Source organism: Thamnophis elegans, chromosome 1, assembly GCF_009769535.1.
Source record: "Thamnophis elegans isolate rThaEle1 chromosome 1, rThaEle1.pri, whole genome shotgun sequence".
Lineage (NCBI taxonomy): Eukaryota > Metazoa > Chordata > Lepidosauria > Squamata > Colubridae > Thamnophis > Thamnophis elegans.
This window is the reverse complement of record NC_045541.1, coordinates 50,612,689-50,622,807: the sequence shown is the minus strand read 5'-3', so window position 1 is coordinate 50,622,807 and position 10,119 is coordinate 50,612,689. Positions and strand designations below refer to the sequence as shown.

Genomic DNA, 10,119 nt, shown 5'->3' with positions numbered 1-10,119 from the left:
TGTTGGGGGCCATATGCTGACTCTGTAAACTGCTTAGAGAGAGCTGTAAAGCACTGTGAAGCAGTATATAAGTCTAAGTGCTATTGCTATTAATGAATTTATAAAGATTATATATGACTTTCTAACTACATTTGCAATTTGCAATGACAATTCAAGTTACAGCTCAGGGTATGATTAATTCAGCTTAGGAAGTCATTTTGTTAGGTTTAAGACATACGACTGTTCCTGAATTCATATCCTACTCAGGAAGATAGTCAAGTAAGAAGGACATGAAGTATATAGGCATGTGGCTTATTAATGGATCAGAGTTGTTACATTTGATGCCAGGGGTGGTATTTACTTACCTTCCCTACTGGTTCGCAAATGTGAACATGTATCATGTCCATGCATGCACATTGTCTTCCCTGCATGTGCTTTGCCTTAAAAAAAGGGCCTAAATGGGATGCCGTAGAGCCGGGTCAGGTGGGCAGGGCCACCCATGATTTCCACTACCGGTTCAGGCGAACTGGTCAGAACTGGAAGAATACCACCTTTGGTCAATGCTCAAAATTCAAAATGTGACCTTTATTACCTCGGTCACCTCTTCTTCCTGGAATTCCTCTTTCTCCTTTAGGTCCTGATTATGAAGAAAAGAAGATTCTTATTTTTATGCTGGTCTTCAAAGTTGCTTCTCTCTCTCTCTCTCTCTCTCTCTCTCTCTCTCTCTCTCTCTCTCTCTCTCTCTCTCCCTCCCTCCCTCCCTCCCTCCCTCTCCCTCTCCCTCTCCCTCTCCCTCCCTCTCCCTCCCTCTCCCTCTCCCTCTCCCTCTCTCTCTCTCTCTCTCTCTCTCACACACACACACACACACACACACACACACACCAGCAGCAGCAGCAGAAACAGTCTAAAGTGCCACTAAATTTATATGTTACTATAACTGGCACATGAATTTATTTGTAAAAGTATTTTCATCACTGGAGGTGAATTATGGGGAAAATTCAGAGAATATGTGTTTTTGAATGAAGGGAATGTGTAGCCATTGCCCCGAATCTTCCTCCATGTATTCACCTGGCAGGAGATCTGAAGTGCCTACATGTACAGAAATTGTCTGTTCTTGGACTTTGTATACATAATCATGGGATCTATCTACTCAAGTGTCCAGCTATCCAACCCAGCCTATTTGCATCAGGGATAAGTGAATCTGTCAGTTCCGATTACTTTCTGCATCTAATATTTCTCCTTTCATTCCTTATATTTGTTTCAGCTGATTTCTGCATCTAACTGCTTTTCTCTTCTTTAATCCACATGAAAATTCATGTATATTTTCCTGCACATTTCTCCCAGAATATATTTTGCTTAAGGGAGGTATTTTTGGAGGTTTCCTTAATATGATTTCTTTAATTTTTTTAGTTGCCTTTTTCTTTTTACATTATTTCCATTAACCTACCCATTTTCAAATACGTTTTTAAAACTTGTACATATACCCCAGCCCTGAAAATAGGATAATAGGGTTAGTTCTCCTGTTCCTTTTACAAATAACACACAAACACAGATTATTGCTAATTTCTGTGCATCCATCCACTAAAGGTGTTCAACAGGCATATTCTCACACATTTCTGTTGAATTCGGTTAGACAAAAATGAACAATTTAGTAACCATACTTTAAATGAATGCTGTAGAGGTTTAGAGCAGCTGCTCTTGCCTACTTTGTGTGCTAGAACTCAGATATGTATGGCATTTGCTTGCTTACAGAATATCATTTAATTTTAGTCACATTCAGATATTTCACAGGAATTATGTTGGACCCATTAAAGGAAATTATTTGTAGCTAAAGGTTGAAATGAGGGGTCCTTAGTGTTCTCTAAGGTTGCCTTTGTTTACTTAGATGGAATAATGTAACATCTGCAAGTTAACAAGTTGGCTCAGAGTGCACAAGTATCCCTCAATTAAGTTGGAGCAATAAATGAAAGAATAGAAGGAAGTGATTAGAAGATCATATTATAGTTACCCACCAGGAGGTCCTGCAATTCCTTGAGTCATGTTGCTTTTAATTTGGTCTGAAAAAGATATTGACATCTGTTGGAAACAGCATAAGTCTGTAACTAAAATCAATCTGTTTTCACACGCTTATTAAACAAGATGCACAGCTACTCCAGATGTAAACCCTATTTTAACATTTCTCCAGTTATATTATGTATCTCTGCAGTGTTACCATTTTCAACATTCCCATGGTCTTTATGACCTCCTTTTCCTCATTTTGTTTTCGTGGATTACAGTACAATATGAAGTTTTATAGCACTGATTTGAATTCCACTTAATATCATTTCCATGCAAAGTAATTAACTATTCCTTTCAAATTTCCTTATTTCAGTTTCATTCCAAACCATTCTATCACTTTATTGGCCAAGACATCTCCAAGGTGTACAGAAGACCCTTCTTACGTATTTATAGCCAGGTCTAAAGATTTCCACCCAAGTACGGCAGACTCTAATAGGTTCAACGCCTCTCATCAAGCTACAAGTCTACATGAAGAAGAAACAAATGTACTAATGAAATATAGACAAGTACGAATATAATCAGTATAAAAAGTGTTTTCTGGTCTTTGCTGAGGCGATTGAAAGGCTGATACCCAATCCCAAACAGTAGTACTGGGTGGGCTAGTGCATGTTAATGTGATTATTTTGAGGGCCTTGTAGAGCTGTGGGTGGCAGCAATAGCAATAGACATGCTTCAAACAGTTTTCTAAATATTGCTTTGTGACTGACTTTACCTGCTATTTAATCCAACCCAGATCATAATCCAATACAATGCCCCAGATCAATGATACATCTGTCAGCCCTGTATCTGTCAGCCTGGTAGACCAGACAGGAAACATGACCAGATAATCCAATTTTATCTTATTGTAAAGCTACACAATCTGAAGGTAGAATTCTCCTGTTGTCTCTTTTACAGCCTGAGAAACTAAAACTATGGATGATCCTTTCTGAGTTTCTTGCCTCACCTACTATCCAGCTACAGGCTATGATGTCTCTTACCCCTAGACAGCATCTTTTTGCTCCATCTCCCAAGGTATTTCCCACATATCATTACAACATCATAACATCTACACCAAAATGATTTAAGTACCAAATTGGATCCTTCCTTCCTTCCTTCCTTCCTTCCTTCCTTCCTTCCTTCCTTCCATCCATCCATCCATCCATCCATCCATCCATCCATCCATCCATCCCCATATAGGCTATATCATAATATACACAGAGGCAGATACAACATGAACACTAGCAAATGGAACGTACTTTTATGTACATACTCTGCTTATCTTCAGTATAAGTTTGGGAGTGTTGGAAAGATCTTAATCAGAAAACTTTGAGATTAAGATAATTGTACATTTGCTTCAGAGAAAAAAAAAGTCTATACAGAATTTGATTCTAATGGCTTTAAGGGTCAAATTTAACTTTTTATATTGAAGCTCTTATTCATGAACTCTTGCAAGAGAGCAAAAGGAAGACCAAGGGCAGAAATGTCCCCTGAATTACAAATGTGGCATTTGAACAAAGAAATCCATTCCATTTTGTATACAGCATTCAAAATACTTAACATGCACAGTAGGAAGAGGGACAAAACAAAATAAAACTGCATTCAGATTACACAAAGCTAGGATGTACCTGTAATGTTCGCCATTACCCATTGTAAATATTGGTTGCTCAATTTGATTACATGAAATTCTTGTTTTAAATTGTGGATCCAGTTTTCTTGACCATTCTCAGCATTGATTCCAAAAATGATCTCATTCTCAATGGAGGCATTGGCAAGATGATTCACTTTATTTGCTGTTCCGCCATCTTTCATATTATTTATAATTTTGTGCATCGTATAGACTAAGAAAAATTGAACAGAAAGTAATGAAATAGCCAATCTTTATTCATCATTACCCAACTGTGCTAATTTTCTAAGTTAATTTTCATTTTTCGATATAGCCCTGGGAGAATGTAAAATTAGGTGAAGAACTTTAACCAAATCCTATTATCTTGTCAGAGAGCCTTATTCTCATGCCTTGAATGTTCTCCTGAAGTTATAGAAATAATCACAATTTGTGAAAAACTCTCACCAGGACGTGTCCTTTCATGTCATACCTGGCCAAATCACAGATCTATTGCTATTGTTAATGTTATATAAAACACACAAAACCAATTATTGTAGCAGGATCCTACTGACTCTTTCACATTTCTCTGACTTGAATAATACAGAATAATTCAAATTCAATTAGCCCCTTGCCTTTTCAACACTCACGTTTTATTATTTTACTTTAATTAATAGGTCACTATTTGTTACTTCAAAATTAGTGTTTGGAGGAAATATATTGCTTTATGCAATACAGTTTAATCTGATGTTTAAAAGTGGGACCAGTGATGTTGCCAAAACAAGAAAACTTTATTTATGGACATTCTCTTTGGACATGATATGTTCATTTCCCAAAGGGACAGGGGCTGACCAGGGACTGCCTTTATTGAGATATATGTGTTCTCTAATGTTTCTTCTGGTTAGGCAGTGTCATCATCACAGTGGACATGAGTTTGGGCAGACTCAGGGAAAAAGTGGAAAACAGGGGTGCTTGGTGTACTGCAGTCCATGGTATTGCTAAGAGTCAGACACAACTTAGTGACTAAACAACAACAAAAACAAAAAATATTTCTTCAAAGACATTGAGTGGAAGATTTTCTAATCTGGTGATCAGTGCAACATTAGAGGGTAACCTGTACCTATGATTGAATTAGCCCCACCAGCAGAACTTCCATGCCTTTCTTTAAATGCAATTTAAATGCACTAAAACCTCATTTCATGTTCTAGCACATGTTCTCTATACTGAAGAGGTAGAGTAACATTTAAAGAATGGCAATCACAAGGACATGAACAACAATTTGTTTATCCACCAGCATTTCCAGCTCAGATTGGAGGCCCATTTGTTATCACCTGTATACTATCATGGGATAAGTTCATATAGTGCCATTATTGAAGGTTAAATGGCCACAAGATCGTGGCTTCTACCTGCTGCATCCAATATGAACATTCCTGGCTTCAGCTGCGAACCATTAAGTACTAAGAAAGCAAGTGATGCAGATGTGGAATGGAGCTCATCATTGTTAGCCAGAAAACTAAGAACATTTACAAGACCTCCAAAGCCAATTTTCTGCCTTTAACCTTTGCAGTCTCACCAGGACCTTTAACCTTGACCTACAATCCCCGTTTTTACTGTCTTACTCTGTCTTGGTGTGCATTTATCATCCATTTTTCTAGTATGATGTTCCCATCTCCTTTTTCCCCCTGTCTTTTTTCTGTGCTGTAATGTCCCTTCCTTTTCCTTCTCTCTCTCTCTCTCTCTTTTAAATGTAATGTAGACTAAAAGAAAAAAATAGAGAAAAACTATATGGTTGCCAGGAACATAAAACAACTTCTTGGCACATAATCAATCAATCAACCAACCAACCAATCAAAAGAAAAGTGATGGTACCACCTTTTCTGTCCAGGTATGCCCCATTTGTTGGTCATAATTCACCAGCTAAAAGCTTAGGGGATACTTGAAATCAAGTGGCACTTTTAGCTTCTTCTGTCCCCAGCATACTTCTGCAATTTACTCTAGACTACAGAATGGTTTCCTATTGTTGTGTTGCTGCTGTTTTTAAATTTAGTATTATATGACAAGATAAAAAGCATTGTAAAGAGCTATTCAGATGGTGATAAGAAAACCAGGATGACTAATCAGTCTCACATGTGGCTGAAGACAAAAGCATCTGGAAAACGGGTTGGGAAACTCAAGGTCTGAAGGTTATTTAGTGAATGCTGGGAAATCATATTTGGCACTGTTTTTATTTTTCAGGTACCAATTAGAAACGCTCTAACTTTTTTGGAACTTTTTAGGATGGGTAGGTTCTCTTTACCTTTTTAACTCTGTATTATTTTAAGATCATTAATGATAGGTGGGGGAACCCCTTCATGATCTGAAATACAGCAATCAGTTAAACATGACACCACAAAACATCTGGCTGCTTGGGGGACATAATATGATGCTGCTCACCACCAGTTGTGACTTTCCCACAACATACAGTACATTAAACTGATACTTCAATGCTGCTGAGGGTATCTACCCAAGGCAACAGGTTAACTAAAGATTTCACTCAGCCAGATTTACCATTATCAGTAGTGTGAGAACAGGCAGTTTTTAAACTTTTGATTTAAAAAAACCTAAATTACGTTTAATACAGGTTACCTTCATAAGCCAACAGTCCCATGCCTCCTGTGAGCATAACCAAATATATTATGAGTACTACAGACCAAAAACAGCATCGGCAAGTCTTTTTCTTATTCTTTGGTTCTAAAATTTGGGGAAAAACAAAATATACAGAGTAATTTAAGTCCATCATTTGGCTCTACAAGTGACTGAAACTATCCTTGCGGGTCAAATAATGATAGTTTCAGATCATAATAATCTTCTACAAAGTTTTATAAAACATGTATCCTATTGAAAGCAGGATTAAAACAGGTTATCTTTTATTAGTATGTTTAACAGAGAGTTAATTGCTTAATTTCTAGATAAAAGTTGGTGTAAGTGTAAAGTTTAAACTATGCAAGCTTATCTGGAAGTATATTTGAACATTCAATTTTCCAAAGATATCTGCTGAGAACAGCAATCAACAAATAACAGTCTTCCAAGAATCTTTTACTGTAAAAGTTTTGTAAATGTCAGTGATATACAACTCAATCAATACAAAAATAAAACAAACTAAGCAATATAATTTTGCCTCTTAAGGTATTTCGATGTAACCTGTGACAACGACCAGCTGAATAAATGTTGAAATATCTTATGAACTTGATATAGGTGAACACTGAACAATTCTGAGGAAATCCATTCTTGCACCAATGTCCATTTGAAAAGTCCTATTGACACAATCTCACTTTGAAGGGACATCAAATCCCATCAATAAAGGTTGTGTGTATTTCCTCACAAAACTCTTCCTTTTTCCTTGTCACTACAAATAGTGAAAACCTTGTCTGTGTGAAAAATAGCCGTAGCACATTGTGAAAGACAACTTTAAATCCATCCTTGATTAATATATAACGAGACTTCTTTCTCTAACTAAAAATGTCATTTAGCAAACGAAATGGTTCAAAAGCACATTTCGTTTATCTCTTTTCTCAGTCAAATCTACAGAACTGAAAAGCTAACAATGCTCTCAGTTTGGACTCAGTTCCAGTGATTCCATCTATGAAATGTTCATGTCAGCATGGTGTCCAAGGTACATATGTATATATATATATAAAAATTCAGGTGGATGGTTGCAACTATGCAGCTGAAGCCACACTGCTATGCATATACATGTTGTGTCCAGGCACATACCAAAGGATGGTGCTGCAATTATGCAAACACAATACCTATTTTGACTTTTTTGACTGCTCCCAGGCACCCCTGCATGGCAATGTGTAAAAGTGATGTGCCATTGTGCTTTCTTCCAGGACCTATCTTTAACACCTATTCTAACCATTAGCTCTGTGCATCTTAGTGATCCCAATCTAAATCATAACCAGGACCTATCCTGCTTCGTTTCTGATTTCTGGTTCCTCAGCAAAATTCTGGAGAAAAAGTATTCATCCATATATGTGCTCTTCAAACTTCCATGCTACTGAATGAGTAGTCTTCCTTAGAAGCCACTTACGCATATCCCAAAAGTGCTTTTCCAAACACCTACTGGACTTCCTTGGGGTTTTTTTTTCTTGGAAGAGATTTTGCTTCTCATCCAAGAAGCTTTTTCAATTCTGATTCTTGGATGAGAAGCAAAATGTTTTCAAGGGAAAACCCCCCCAAGAAAATCCAGTTTCCTTTTGGAAAAGCACCTTGGGGAGAATCATGACCTGGATGATTGAGAATCCCTATAGATACATATGCATATATACAGGTATTTGCATAGACATAAACCAATGTATTTCCATTACATATATGTCAGGACTAAGACTACCATCCAAATTTAGGATTATAGTCTTGGGCATGAAATTCCATGGCACCCTTCCATATTTTTATGTCAATAATATAAAATAATGCCATTTAATTTAATTCAGTAACAAATTAATTCTATTTATAAAAGACCAATTCTCACTAATCAATCACTAATAAGTTGTCTTAGATATTTTGATCTAAGCATAGATGATCATCAAATAGTAAAAAAAAAAATACTTTACCACTAATTTCAAATGGTGTGAGTCCAGAAGATGCAAACATCATCTCATCTGACAACGAGAATGTTTTGATGTCTTTGACTTCATCATAGGTGATGCTATTTAAGTTGTCCATGGTCAAAGTTTTACTGTAAACTGCAATCCTATCAGGATAAATTTACTAGTTTTATCTCCTGGAAATACATCCTATTACATGAATGCTTGCCATTGGCTGGATTTTATTTTTACTAGACTTGAAAAAAAAAAAAAAAAGAAAGACAGAGAAAGAAAAAATCCCTAGCACAGTGCCTTTTGTACTTCCTCTAAAAAAATGTAAGTGTGGGCTGATGAATATGCCCTTTAATATTAAAGATAAAGAGATAGAGCTAAGAACTAAAATCCTTATTCTGAAATGTGACTCCTGACATTTGCATAATGATTTCTCTTGAAATCTGACCCATCGTGCTTATGTAAAGGCGTGTCTATACATTTAACTCAACATTGTTTTCCGGATAGGAGTGATTGCAGCAACTAATAGATTATAACTGTCATTGTGAAATGAGAGAGCTGCGGAAAGAAAAATGCTGAAGCAGTGGGAGATTGGGGTGGAGGGCTTGCACAAGAAGAAAAGGCATTAATAGCTCTAAAACTTCCCACTGGCCCCGAGAGCACCTAAGAGCCTCCCTTGAGAGGGTCGAGGGACAGAACAAAGTAGAGGAAATGAAAAAAATAACTAAGCCAACACAAATGATAATAATCCAAACAATATAATGATTCAAATTACTGTAATAAAATGCTGAGAAAAATGATAAGGAAAGAACAAGAATAGAAATGTGGCCGTCAGTTTGCATTATGACTAATATAGGCCTGTGGTTAGGAGAGAATATCCTTACTGTTGGTTAACAAAAATTAGCCAATATTGAATACGCAGAGGCTATGTGCATCCCTCCACCCCAATTTCTAATAATATTGAAATTTGTTTGGCTGATGGTTTCGTTTCCATGAGAGCATGCCAAGAGTCCCAATTTTGTAATGGGGCTGAACATTCCATTTGTGTTTTGTCACAGATTCAACATTAGAACATCATAGAGATATTTCACTTTTCTGCCTCCTCTACTTAGCACAGGGGTGTCAATTTTGTGGCGTCATGTTGTTGTCACATGACATATTATGGCATTTTCTCCTCCGCTAAACCAGGGGTGGGCGTGGCCAGTTTATGATGCATCTGGCTTGCGGGCCGTGAGTTTGACACCCCTGGTTTAGCACAACTAACTAATTAACTAAGTTCCTTATCAAACATATGATATGCCCCCATTAGTCCAAATAGATCAGGGATCCCTAAACCCTGGTTCTGCAGTTCAGTACAGGTCCATGGCTCATTAGGAACTGGATTGTATAAGTGAGCATGCAAAGCTCCATCTGTGAATGCCGCAGATTAGATTACACAATGTAAAATCATCTCCTCCTCGCCACTGCCACTTCCCGCCCCCACCAGTCTGCAAGTCTGGAAAGATTGGGGACCACTTAGCTATATAATATTAAACTTAATGTACTGTGAATAGACTCAGAAAAGCCCTCCTTTCAATGATTTGTATTCTCTTATAGTTGTGATAGGTTCCTCCATCCTCTGCCATATCATATTCTATATAGTATTCCTGGTATATTTGTAAAGTATTCCTCAATTGTACCATGAGCAGTTTTGCATTTTCCCATCATAACAATAGGAATAAAATGGAGTTTCCTTTTGCTGCATACTGTTGTATGTGTTAACATATTAGGGACAAGCCCATTTGCCAGAGAAAAACAACTCCAGAAAATGGGCTTAATTCAGTAAACAAGTTAAACACATTATGCCAAACCCACACATATCAAGTTGCATATTAGTGCAGGGATGTCAAACTTGATTTCATTGCATCAGGGTTGTGTTTGATCTTGGGA

The 10,119-nt window shown here is 37.1% G+C and overlaps 1 protein-coding gene across 2 annotated transcripts in view; it reads right to left on the bottom strand.

The window, feature by feature from the left end:
• MARCO (macrophage receptor with collagenous structure) overlaps nt 1–8,588 on the bottom strand; it is a 30,459-nt gene extending 21,871 nt beyond the window's left edge. For both annotated transcript variants that reach the window (XR_004254688.1, XM_032209605.1), the window contains exons 1-5: nt 8,206–8,588; nt 6,242–6,346; nt 3,642–3,854; nt 1,992–2,036; nt 572–616 (exon numbers count right to left, since the gene is read on the bottom strand). Coding sequence is in view for 1 of the 2 variants with exons in the window: in XM_032209605.1 (XP_032065496.1) it covers nt 572–616; nt 1,992–2,036; nt 3,642–3,854; nt 6,242–6,346; nt 8,206–8,317 (520 nt within the window). In the remaining variant the exon portion in view is untranslated. The remainder of the gene's footprint in view (nt 1–571; nt 617–1,991; nt 2,037–3,641; nt 3,855–6,241; nt 6,347–8,205) is intronic.
• Between the last annotated feature and the right edge of the window lie 1,531 nt (nt 8,589–10,119).